At 40.1% G+C, this 13,692-nt stretch overlaps 1 protein-coding gene across 1 annotated transcript; it reads left to right on the plus strand.

Moving 5' to 3' along the window:
* The first annotated feature begins 484 nt into the window (after window positions 1-484).
* On the plus strand, window positions 485-2,013 carry LOC148843919 (uncharacterized). Its single transcript, XM_088959629.1, has 2 exons — window positions 485-1,209; window positions 1,383-2,013. The coding sequence occupies exons 1-2, from the start codon at window positions 510-512 to the stop codon at window positions 1,424-1,426; spliced, it is 744 nt and encodes a 247-aa protein (XP_088815755.1). The 5' UTR covers window positions 485-509; the 3' UTR covers window positions 1,427-2,013.
* Window positions 2,014-13,692: the final 11,679 nt, after the last annotated feature.

Here is a 13,692-nt window from a genome sequence, read left to right on the forward strand (position 1 = left end):
CCTAAGTGGCGTTTCCAACAGCAACGCCAGCTGCCTCAACGCCGTGACGACGAAGTCGAAACCTGCAAACGCGAAGCTGAGAAGGAACGTGCCCACCGCAACCGCCTCTACAATCTCAACCGCTCAGATACCATGAAAACTTTCGGTAGCCCCCAAGATGGTCCCTTTTCATTGGTATCTTATGATATATATACAAATTCGATCGGAGTTGTTGCTCCTCAAAACTTACCAACTCCTAATCCAAGAAAATACAGTACTTCTAATAAGCTTTCAAATCCGGAATGAGCCTTATCTTCGTCCAATAATCCCAAATCCGAATAACCCCTCACGACTTGTGGAAAACCCCCTAACCGTGACATGGCGTCGATTTGATCAACTAGTTCTAAGCTGGATCATTTTCTCATTGACTTGGCCTCCCTACTTCTGCTGCAGTTTGGCGTGCGCTTTTTCGCACATATGGCTCTCCCTCACGAGCCCGTATTCTACAGCTTCGTCTTTAGTTACAGACTATGAAAAAAGGAGCTGGATCCATCCATGAATATTTCCGGAAGACTAAGCAACTTGCAGATAGCCTTGCCGCTGTAGCTGAACCTGTTCACGAACACGATATAATTCTTTACATCTTGTCTGGTCTCGGACCGGAATACGAGTCATTTGTCACCTCTCTTACCACTCGCATGGACGCTGACTACCTCACTCTTGAGGATCTTCATGGGCTCCTCATCAGCCACGAACTTTGGCTTCAACAGCATCACTCTCCTCTAGACATGACTGCTCCTGTTGCTAATCTTGCGCGCACTGGAAGCCGCAATCCTTCCAACAACAGTGACCGTGGTTCCAACGGTGGGGGACGCGGTTCCAGCAATGGACGTGGTCCCAATAATGGTCGTGGTCGCGGCAATGGTGGTGGTGGTCGCGGACGAAGTTCCTCCAACAACAGTGGGGTCGTTTGTCAGCTGTGCAACTGGCCCGGGCATGCTGTTCTCAGTTGTCGGCGAAGGTTTGATATCTCTTACCATGGCAAGCAGAACACTCCAGCACAAGCATATCAGGTGGCTACTCCACTTTCATCTCAGTTCTCCTCCACGTTTGATCCCAAATGGTATCCGGATTCTGGGACGACCAATCACATGACATCGGATTTCAGCAATCTCCAAACGTCCCAAGAATACACTGGTAGTGAGCAAGTACAAGTCGGAAATGGGTCAGGTTTGGCCATTCGTCATGTTGGACTGTCCACTCTCACCTTTGATAATCAGTCATTTCTTTTTAATTACATTCTGCATGTTACTTCCATTTGAAAGAATTTAGTCCTTGTATCTCAGTTTACCCATGACAATAATTTAATTATGGAATTTCACCCTTTTCATTTTCTCGTGTAGGATCCTACCACGGGGAGGGAGGTTCTTTGCGGGCCCAATGTTAATGGGCTTTATCAGTTTCCATCATCCTAAAACGGTACCCGTTGATGCAATTCTCAGGCTCTTACAGCTCGTGCTAGCACTTCACAATGGCATGCTCGGTTGGGTCATCCATCCCTTCAGATTGTTCGGCGTGTTCTTTCATCTTTACGTTTACCTCTTAATAATGATTTTGGCTCTCTTTGCGATGCTTGTCAACGAGCCAAAGCCCATCAGTTACCTTTTCATTCTCATTTCATATCCAACGCACCCTATGGATCATTACACTCGCTTTACGTGGCTTTATCCTATTGCTCACAAAAGTGACGTTTTCACTGTATTTGTTCATTTTAATCGACATGTTGAGAATACATTTCCACGTATTTGAATGATTGTGGCATCTCACAGAGTCTTTCTTGCCTGCATACCCATCAACAGAACAGGGCTGCTGATGCAAACACCCTCATGTCGTGGAAACGGCTCTTGCCCTTCTTAGTCATGCCTCTCTTTCTTTTCGGTTTTGGGATAATGCCGTCACTTGTGCCGTCTTTCTTATAAACCGACTCCCGTCACCCGTCTTGGTGGTCTGTCACCATTTGACAAACTCTTTCACCGTCCACCTGACTATGGCACCTTACGCATTTTTTGCTGTGCGTGCTACCCACCGTTAACGCCCTACAACTCACATAAATTTGATTACAGATCTGATCGCAGTGTTTTCATTGGTTACAGCTCTAGGCACAAGGGCCATCGCTGCCATGTTCTCTCCACTGGCAAAACTATCATCTCACGCCATGTCACCTTTGACGGAAGAATTGTCTGCACCAGCTCCTGTCTCCTCTTCTCCCACAGGCGTGCTCATCTCAGTTCCTACAGCTCCTACGCCCAGGCCCACAGGCCCATTGCTTCACTCGCTTTTTGCTACAGGCCCTTCACCTCAGCCAACTACAGACACAGGACCCTTGCTTCAGTCGCCAGCGGTCTCAAGCCCATTATCTCAGCCGATTTCTGACTCAGGCCCCTTGCTCCAGCCGAAGATGGATTCAGGCCCATTACCGCAGCCCCAATCTGCTACAGGCCTTCTGCCTGTGACGACATCAGCTTCCGCCACCACCCATGGGCCCACTAACTGCTGTACCTTACCTTCTAGTTCTAGCCACATCCGTCGTTGCTAATGGAACTAGTGTTCCTGTTTCTCAACACAACCATGGATCCGACACCCACGATGCGGACTCCCCCTCTACCAAGCCTGCCGTCATTGACGTTGATTGTGATACACCCTCGCGAAAAATTCTACCTCTTGAAGACGTGCTTCGCAGAGCTCTCATTGTTGCTCAACTTGTCCGGCCCCATCGCTCCCGTCATGCTCTGCCTCGTGCCCTCCTAACCGCCACCACACCCATTGAGCCGACTTCATATACCACTGCAAGTAAGGTCCTGGAGTGGCGAGCTGCCATGCAGTCTGAGAACGATGCTTTACTCAGAAATGTGGCACGTGGTCCCTAGTTCCACCTCCTCCTACTGCTAACATCGTTGGGTGTAAGTGGACTTTTAAGCTCAAACAAAACTCTGATGGATCTTTGTCCTGTTACATTAATTGCTCCTGGCTTTACTCAGCAGTATGGATTGGATTACCGACACTTAAAATTGTTGGAAAATGGGGTCATTGTAATTTTGGAGGAGAAGTTCTGAGTTGCGTTGAAGATACTATTTTTAGAACGTTATTTGGCCTCACTCAGTTTTATTGAGTTTGTTGTTGGGTTACAATCAAATCCATTCCCAGGATACAACAGAGCCTTGGGCAAAAATTTGCAATCAGCAAAGTTGAAGAATCTCCGAAGAAACCTTCACTAAGACTGTAGCAGACCAGACTGAGAGAGAGAGAGAGAGAGTGGATTTAGAAAATGTGTTTTTTTGAAGTCTAATTCATGCTCCTTAATAGTTTATGAAGAGGTATGAAGAAAAGGTATGTGCTGGTTCAGAGAAGGCACCTTGAATAGTCACAATTTCAAGCATTGTGATTTTTTAAAAAGTATTTAATAGTTAATGACTATTAACTTTGAATTGTGCCTCCTGACCACACCCGATCGAATCGAGACCGTTGATCTCATCAACGGTGATTAATGGTCAGCATCGCACCAAAACCAAAGCCGCCCTTCACGAGCCACGTGTGTGCGTGCAAAGTGCGCCTCTAAAGCGCTTCATTGCACCACACACACGCGCACACACACGCGTTGTGCGGTATCAAACCCCCATACTCTCCTCTACGATTTCTAAGGAGTGTAAATCAACTCCAATTAAAATACTGAAAACAAAGCTTATAACTTTCCAATGTGGGACAAGTTCAAAACTGGGTTTTGTAAGAGAGCTAATTTTTCAATCAAGTGTGAAGGTGTAATTTCTCATGTAATTAACCAATCAAACCCATTGGATTTAATCTCTTATGAGATTAAAATCCAACAATCCCTCACATTGATTGATCAATTACATAATTCTCTCTCAATCCAAACTACTATGACACAGTTATGCATACAAAAGGTGTTTATCAACTTAAACCTTTTGTTAGTATTGATATCTCATAGCCTTGTCAAAATTATTGGTGGTAAGACCTTAAGTCAATTACTCTTAAGATAGACCGAAGACACTTATACACACAAAAATGTCTAGTCTTTGCAAGAGCTTCAAGTTTTTCTCAACACTACTATTATGACCATGTGCTTCTTTCCTGATTTCATGAACAAATCCGAGAGCAAAGCTAAACTCTTATGAAAAGCAGCACCACTTCTTTATTCACATAGGTGAAGTTCCACTATGTTTTATGTTATTTGATACATTTCAGAACTTCATTAAGACTTTAACTCAACCTCTCATCATAACAGACAACACTATTTATGTTGTGATGAGAAATTTCTCAATGTTAGTACTAACAGTCACATTGTTGTAACTTGTTGTTACCCATTAAACCCAATACTGATGGTTTTTCAGTTCAGGTTGGGTTACCATTACAAGTGACTAAGTAAAGGATTTTAATCACATCTCTTTGGTTGTCATTCTTACCAATTCTATGGCCAAGCCCTTGGTAAGATGATCAACCAAGTTTTTACTTGACATCACGTATGTTATAGTGATGACTCCATCTTGAATCAGTTGCCTAACAAATTCATGTCTCAAATTTATATGTCTGGATTTACCATTGTAGGTACCACTGTAGGCTCTTAATAGATTTGCCTCACTATCACAGTAAATGAAAATTGGAGGCATAAGACTAGGCCAAAGTTTTATATCCAATAATATATTCCTAATCCATTCAACATCTTTTCCAACAATCGCTAAACCTATGAATTTGGATTCCATGTCGAGTGAGATATACAAGTTATCTCCATTATCGGTTATCCAACATGCATCAGTGTACCCTTCTACTACAGCTGGACAATCACAGTAAAACAAGTCAAGTTCCAAGGTTCTCTTGAGATACCCAGGAACTCTCCCAATTTCCTTCTAGTGATCTGCATCGGGATTACTTATAAACGAACTGAGTTTACTTATTGCAAATGCAATATCAAGTTTGGTACAAAGCATAGCATACATCAAGCTTCCAACTGCACTAGCATACTCAAGTTGTGCAATTGCTCTAACAGTATTTTCTACTAGCTTTATAATAGAATCATACGGCGTGCTATATTCTTTAAACTCTAAATGTTTGAATTTTTCAAGTACTTTCTCAATATAATGTAATTGGCTTAATGCATAGCCCCTACTATGCTTTTTAACTTTTATTCTCAAGATGGTATCTATTTCTCCTAAATCTTTCATCTTGAAGACAGAGGATAAGTAGTTTTTAATTTCATTTATGCCAATCATATTAGTACTCATAATAAGCATATCATCAACATAAAGGCATACAATCATACCATAAATTTCAGTAAATTTAATGCATCTATCAGCACTATTGTGTTTAAAACCAAAAGCTATATGAAAAAATCAAATTTATCATGCCATTGTTTGAGTGCTTGTTTTAAATCATATAGTGATTTAACAAGTTTACAGACTTTCTTCTTATTTTCAAGAAGAACAAATCCTTCTGCTTGTTCCATATAAACCTCTTCACTTAATTCACCATTTAAGAAAACAGTTTTAACATTCATGTGATGAATAGATAAGTAATAAATGGATTCTAGTGCTAAGAGTGTTCTAATAGAAGTTGTTCTAGCCACTGGTGCATAGGTGTCAAAGTAATCAATCCCTTCCTTTTGACTGAATCCTTTAGCTAGCAATCTAGCCTTAAAAGTTTGTATAGTTCCATCAGTGTTGTATTTTCTTCTAAATACCCATTTACATTTGATTGGTTTTAATCTTAGAGGCAAGTCTACTAGTACCCATGTGTTCTTTGACATTTTGAATCCATTTAATCATTTATAACTTCCTTCCAAAAGGTAGCATCTCTAGAGGTCATGGCCTCACTATTGGTCTATGGATCATTTTCAATGTTACGTACAATGGGTATCTTATTTAAAATCTTTTCTCTATGAGCCTCGACCAAGAAAATAATTGACTGAGTAGAGATAAAGTCTAAACCTAAGTGCTTTTCTGTTCTTTGTCTTTGACTTCTTCTAGGTTCTAATGTAGGTGTTACAATTGTGTTATTTCTTCTTTCAGTCTCATTGTTGCCAATGGGTATTGAGATCTGAGCTTCTCTTTCAGGTTCTCTGTCATTTTCTGTAGATTCAAAATGTAGTTTATTTTTATAGAATTCAACATCTGTAGTTTCAATTATTATGTTGGACTCTATATGTAGAAGCCTATAAGCCTTGCTTTGATCTACATATCCAACAAACATACTTTTCTTTGCTCTGAGTCATAACTTGGTTTTCTTAGGACCTAGAACTCTATAATATGTTAAGCACCCCCACACTTTTAGGTATACTAAGTTAGGTTTTCTTCTTGTCCATAATTCATATGGACATTTGTTATTAACTCTAGAAACAATTATGTTCTGTAAATGGTAGATTGTTAGGAGTGCTTCCCTCTATTGGTTTAAAGGTGCATTAGCTCTCAGCAACATACAGTTTATCATTTATGTAAGTGTTCTATTTTTCCTTTCAGCTAGAACATTCTGTTGAAGGGTATAGGGGGCAGAACTTTGATGTATTATTCCAAATTCTTCACAAAAAAAACTAAACTCATTTTTAAGTATTCAACACCCCTATCACTTGTAAGGATTTTAATTTTCTTTTCTAATTGATTTTTAACTTTCAATCTTGTATAGTTTAAACATGTCAAAGGCTTTATCCTTAGTTCTCATAAGGTAGACACAGGTGTATCTAGAAAAGTCATCTATAAAGGTTATGAAGTATCTCTTACCTCCTCTAGTTAATACACCATTTAGTTCACAGATATTAGAATCAATTAGTTATAGAAGTTGGGAATTTCTCTCAACACTAGGGAAATGTTTCTTTGTCATTTTAGATTTTACACATGCCTCACATTTTTCATTTGATTCATTACTATAACAAATTATACCAAGTTTACTCATGCTCTTTATGGATTTAAAATTCAAGTGTGCGAATCAATCATGCCATAAAGAAAAAGAATTGACAATATAAACAAAACCCTTTCCTTCATTAATGCTTAATTTGAACATACAATTACAATCATATCCCTTTCCAACAAACATCCCATTCTTGGATAGGATTAGTTTGTCAGATTCAAAAACAACTTTGAATCCCCTCTTACAAACATGATTTACTGAGACTAAGTTCTTTCTAATGTTAGAAACATGGAGAACATTTAGGAGAGTCAATGTCTTTCCGGAGGGGAAGTTCAATTCTACGCTACCTCTTCTAGAAACTTTGGCATATGTTTGGTTTCCCATCTGTACCTCCTGGCCATCAGCCACTTCTTCATATGTCTTGAATAAGGACTTGTCCTTGCAAATATAGACTGTGGCGCCTGAATCAAGCCACCATCCAGAAGATTCTGTCATGTTGACTTCAGTAATCATGGCCACTAGATTGTCTTCCACCATATTTGCAGACTTGGTTCCACCTTTCCAATGTCGGCAGACTCAGGCATAGTGTCACTTCTTTCCACAAACATAGTAGGATCCTTTTTTATTGTTGCTCTTCTTGAAGTTCTCATCATTCTTCTTTGCTTGTAATGCAGGGTTAGTCTTCTTCGATCCATTTTCCACAGAATTAACCTTAGAGTTTAGTATACCAGCTAGGGTCTTATCCCTATTGTCTCTAATCCAAGACTCTTCTTCAATACAAAGGTGCTACTAAATTTGCTCCAAGGAAAATTCTTCAGCTTTGTGCAGAAGCTTCTTTCCTTAATCCTTCCAAGAGGGTGGAAGCTTGGCAATGATTGCTCCCACTTGGAAAAATTCAGGAAGGATTATATCAAAGGATCAAATTTTGTTGACTATCACCTATAGTTCATGAACTTGCTCCAATATGGGTTTATAGTTGTTCATGGTGAAGTCAAAGTATTCTATGATAAGATATTTATTTGTACCTGCTTCTTTCACCTTGTATTTGAATTCTAGAGCCTTCCAGATTTCTTTTGGAGATGTAAGTTCCTTGTAGAAGTTGTAGAGTTGATCTGATAAGGTGTTTAGTATGTGTCCTCGGCATAGAAGTGAATCCTCTTCTCGTTTTGCTCTTTCATTCTTTAGTTCTTTTGAGTCTTTGTTGGTGGGTTCAGGAAGTCATTGTAGATTCAGATTCAAGAGATAGTACAACTTTTAGTGTGGTAAGAAAGAAGATCATCTTGTCTTGACACCAACTGAAGTTTTCTACATTGAACTGGTCCAGTCGAACAAGATCTTGGTTCATCACCTTGATCGAAGTCATGCTTACTTCCACCTCCATTGCAGAATAATGTTCTAAAATTGTAGGAAAAATGAGGTCACTGAAGTTGGAGGAGAAGCTCTGAGGCGTGTTTGAATACACTATCTTTAGAACGTTATTTGCCCCCACTTAGTTTTCACTGAGTCTGATGTTGGGTTATAGGAAAATCCATTCCCAAGATACAATAGAGCCTTGGGTGAGAATCTACAACCAACAAAGTTAAAGAGTCTCCAAAGAAACCTTCTATGAGACAATTTAAAAGGTAGTAAATAGTTAATGACTGTTAACTTTGAATTGTGCCTCTTGATCACACCCAAACGAATCGTGATAGTTGATCACATCAATGGTGATCAACGGTCAGCATTGCACCAAAACCAAAGTCACCCTTCTTAAGCCACATGGGTGCATGTGAAATGTGAGCAAAGTGTTTCTCTAAAGTGCCTCATTGCGCCACACACACGCGTGCACATGTGAGTGCACGCATTACGCAGTATCAAGTCTCCATACTCTCCTCTTCTATTTCTATGGAGTGTAAATCAACTCCTATTAAAAAGCCCAAAACAATACTTGTAAATATCCAATGTGGGATAAGTTCAAAACTGGTTTTAGTAAGAGAAAAGTTGTTTTCTAAAACAAGTGTGCAAGTGCAATTTCTCATGTAATTGACCAATCAAACCCATTGGATTTAATCTCTGATGAAATTAAAATCCAACAACACTAATCTTATTTTCAAAAAATTAAGGCGATGTGGTATCTTGCTCTTCTCGAATATGAGAAGAGCTCCGTTTACATCCCCTTTGAGCTATGATGCCAATCGGCCAACTCAAGGAAGAAGAAGATCAGTTAACAAGAAGTTTGGAATAAAAACGACCACACTTATTTCATTCAGATCTCAATCATTTATATTGGGTAAAGCCGTTACAACCAACTGAGAATATTCTAGATAGTGGGTGGTTAATACTAGTTGAGACGTTTTCATGCACGTCGGCTCCCAGGTTAACTCTGGTACCCGTAACATCCCTCCCCCCTTGGGCTGGGCCTTGTCCTCAAGGCTGTGGCTTGCGAACTTCTTCTAGATATCAGTTCATCGCTCCCATGTTGCATCCCATTCAGGAGTGCCAGCCGACTGGACTAACACCTCAATGACTGATTTGTGGGCCCTTTTAACCATTCTTCTATCTAGTATGGCTTCAGGTATTGGTTCTAGGAATCCCCCTTCAGTTAAAGGCTGTGAGTACAGTTCTCGCCGATTTTCGTCTTCAGCCATGACACGTGGAACACCGGGTGTAGCTTGCATCCTTCAGGTAGCTTTAGCTTGTAAGCCATAGTGCCAATTCTTTGTGTTACCTGAAATGGGCCAAACTGGGCTTCTAGTTTCTGAGACTTGCGAGCTGCAATGTTGCTTTGGCGATACGGCTGTAGGTGAAGGTACACCAGGTCACCTAACCCAAATTCTCTCTATTCTTTTTTTATCAATGATTTTCTTCATCTGATTCTTGGCCATGTTCAAGTGTTATCCCTCAGCTGAGTCAGTACCCTCTCTCTATCTTTCATGATTTCTTCCACTGTTTGCACCTTAGCAGACCTAGGAGTGTAAGAAAGTAAGTTTGGATGGGGATATTCATAAAGCAATTGGAAGGGAGTACTCTGGGAAGCTGAGTGGTGTGTGGTATTGTACCACTATTCAGCTAACTATTAGACATTTGTATGCCCTTAGCTCCAATCAGATTGATGTACTTATGACATTTATTGTAAATGAATAAAGTGCATATTTGATTTATGTTCTTGTGGTGTGTTTCTGTGTAATATCCTTAAATTGGACACTTAATGAGACTTGTGTTAGTTTAGAATGTTTACAGCCGTTGGATAAGTTTGGGGAGATTTATCCAGCTAAGGCTGACACTGGTGTTTTGCCAAGTGTTGGGGTGGCTTGTCTCAACTGCCAGGGTGAGACCCAAAGCACATGCAGTGTAGGATTACTTGAAACCTTGAACCGGACTAGATTTCTAGTATTTCCCTAGACCTTGGAGATTAGTAGGCAAAACTGGAAAGTTACACCTGACCCCAAGACTCGATTATGATACTGCACTAGGTGTGGGATTTGGCTGTCTTTGATATGTCAATCAGTGAGATCCTTAGAGGGGGTCAAAACCTGGGTATGTTGGGATAAGTTGAGAATTCATCTGAGTGGGTGATCATAGTGACAGGATCAGCCCCTTTGCCGGACAAAGGTAATGATCAGGGATGCACTCTCTCTGATGGAAACCAAGATTGCTGGCAGCTGATTTCAATCATTGAGATTTGTTTTGTAAAATATATTTTATATGAGATATAAAAGTATATATATGTTATGGTTTCAAATTGTTTGCTAAAGGTTTTAAATCCCGGGATCCATGTGAGAAGAGAGTGCAACACTGTTCCTTGCAACTAAGGGAGAGGTCCTCTCTTACTAGGCAGTGCATGATCATTATGGGCTAAGAGGTTAAGTGTAAGACCATTGAGGGTAATACCTGATGGGTTAATCTTGCATCTGCCCATAGTCCCTAGGTGTTACAAGGTGGCTTGGCCCAGGGAGCACTTAGTGTAAGTGTTGGGCCCATAGAGTCCATGTGATGGGCTCAGGGGGTTCACTAGGCTTTATAGTGAATTCGGATAGGCCTTGTAACAAAGGTTGGGCCAAACCCTTGTGGCTGATGTGTAGATCAATGCTTGGATCCCACGCAATACAAGGAAGCCCAACTGGGTAGCAGTTTGGAAGGCTAAGTGAGCACATACTCTTATTGGGCTTAAAGCCCATTTTGAACGGGGATGATTTGATCAGTTAATTAAAGGGGCGAATCTAAGATTAGATTAGCAGATAGGATAGGGTCTTACTCTATCCACTCAGAGAGTCCAAATCTAAATATAGATTCAGATCTAGAAACCTCCTGATAAGATTAGGAGAGGGATGATCTAATCTACAGATAAGATAATGGTCTATCCTTATCTCTTAAAGGGAATTCAGATCCAAATATGATTTGGATTAGCAACTCCTAATGGGATTAGGAGCTGATCCCTTTAAGGTTATAAAAGGAGAAGGGGGCGGCAGCTTTAAAAGATCATCACATTCAAAACAGAGAGAGAACATAGCACCTAGTGAGACTGAGCTATTTTCTCCTTGCCGCCACCATTACTGCTAGTTCGATCTCCTCTTTCTAGTAGGAACGATCAAGATTGGATCTTGATATCAGCCTTTGGAGAAAGGCTGATCTGAAGTTGTGCTCATAGCCCCAATGAATTCTTGAACTAAATTAATGCAGATCTGAACCTGCGTAAATGGGCAGAAGGCGTTCTACCCAATTTGCGCAGATTAGGGTTTTTTTTTCTGGAAAATTATTTTTCAGATAGAGGGCGAATGGTTTGAAATTAAATTTTATAAATCTGAATTTTATTTAGAATTGTTTTTTATAATTTTCTTGATTTATGGGTTGTTCGTACTTGATTGGCACAGAAAACTACGATTTGCAGTTTCTTGATTTATTACATTTGGTCTGTAAAATAATTTTATTTTTTATTTTTTAGACTGAATGTATAGGATTAGATCTGATGTAATATTAATAGAAATTTTAGGGTTTCTTTTTTTATTATTCTTGGATCGAAGATGGCAGCACAGAAAGGAGATTTCGTAGATGGGGATATCGTAATCTGTGATTTATAGTTTATGAAGCTACATTCTGTGATCTAACATTTGTTTTGCAGAATTTGATGTGCGAACAACCTTCTTTGACTGATTCTTACTTTTCTTTGATCAATATTTAATTTCAAATCAGTTTCTTGAATTAAATCTTTAATTAAATATCAAACCCTAGACCCATTTGAACCAGATTGGTCCAAACTGGTTGGACCAACTCTAGGGTTCGATGGAGGCTGATTGTCAGCCCTAATTTCCCATTGATGGGCCTAAGGATTGATAATTAATTAAGAATTTAATTCGGCCCAACCTGTAAGGCCAAGTTTTAAATTGTTAAAACTGCTAAAAGCCCACATTTGTAGGAAAGTTATATGGGTCGAACTGCTTAACCCTAATTCAGCCCATATACCTAGATAATGTTAATTGTTAATGTTATGGATTAAAATGGGCTTTAATTATGGACTTTACAGATATTTAATTGATTGGATCAATTTATCCCTGCATGTGATGTATGGATGTGTGATGTGCAACATTCATGGGCCATAAGTACTTGGCCCATGCAGTTATGACAGTGGCTCCTGCGCACCCCATGGCTGAATGCACATCATTGCCATAGTGCCCCTAAAGATCATTGGATGATCTCCCTCAATGGTGGGCCTCGCACCTTCTGAAGAAGATACGTGTAGAACCCTAACCGATTAGGGCCCACCGAAATCTGGTTTTATGAAAGTCAGTAGGAGCCACTCTGGTTTGACCTAAATTAAGCTAGGGCATAATTCTTGTTCCCTCCAGCAATATGAGTGCATGTGATAGGGAGATTCATATGGTGAACTCTCTAGAGGCCTTCCATCATTAGCATGAAGATGGGTCCTTCAGTAATGAGGAAATACACCAGGAAATGTGCTATCCATTTGCTGTTGGATTTGTCTGAGTGTTTCATAAGATGATAGGGGCGTCATAAACTGATGTGGGAGGGGCTTCACTAGAAAATGGGAACTCTCTCATGGTACCTTGGCGTTCACGAATATGATGGGTGAGCACTCACTGGACAGAAAGGTTTAACCTAAAATGGCTATGAACCATGTCTGATAGAGGCCAAAGGGAAAGTTCATATGATGAGTGGATATGATCCTTCATAGAAAGGTGGTGGGGTTTTGCAGCTAAAATAGTTGGCTCCACGCACCCTATGTGGTTTCCCACATTTGTAGAGACAAGTCAGTGTCTCCGTCACTGAGATAGAAGGGAAATCTCAGAGATAAACAAATGGGAATGGAACATAGATTAAAAGTCATATCTATGTAATGAACATGAATCAAATTAGGTTGTAGACTGATGTTTGCTCTTTTATTAGAAAATGGCAAATAGAAAATTTGCAAAGCTTCTTGACAACAACAAGCTTAAGGGCCCAAAGTATGTCGACTGGTATCGTAACCTTATGCTCATCTTAACCTTTGAGAAGTTGGATAAGGTGGCAAAGAATCCTGCCCCGGATCGTCCGAGAGATAGGGCTTCTGAAACTTGAAGAAGAGAATACCAAGAATGGGAGGAGAAAAAATCCCTTGCCTGCTGCTATATCATTGCCTCGTTGGATAATCCAATACAGAGGTAGTTCGATCAGATCAAACTTGTCAAAGACATATTGGACAGTCTCAAGACAATGTATAAAGAGTAGAATCATTCTACTCGACAATAGGTCTTAAAGCAGTTCATGACCACGTAGATGTCCAAAGTCCAACAAGTTCATGACCATTGTCTTCAGATGATGGGTTATATT

Source organism: Nelumbo lutea, chromosome 8, assembly GCF_056320005.1.
Source record: "Nelumbo lutea isolate HS-2025 chromosome 8, American lotus-T2T, whole genome shotgun sequence".
Classification (NCBI taxonomy): Eukaryota; Viridiplantae; Streptophyta; class Magnoliopsida; order Proteales; family Nelumbonaceae; genus Nelumbo; species Nelumbo lutea.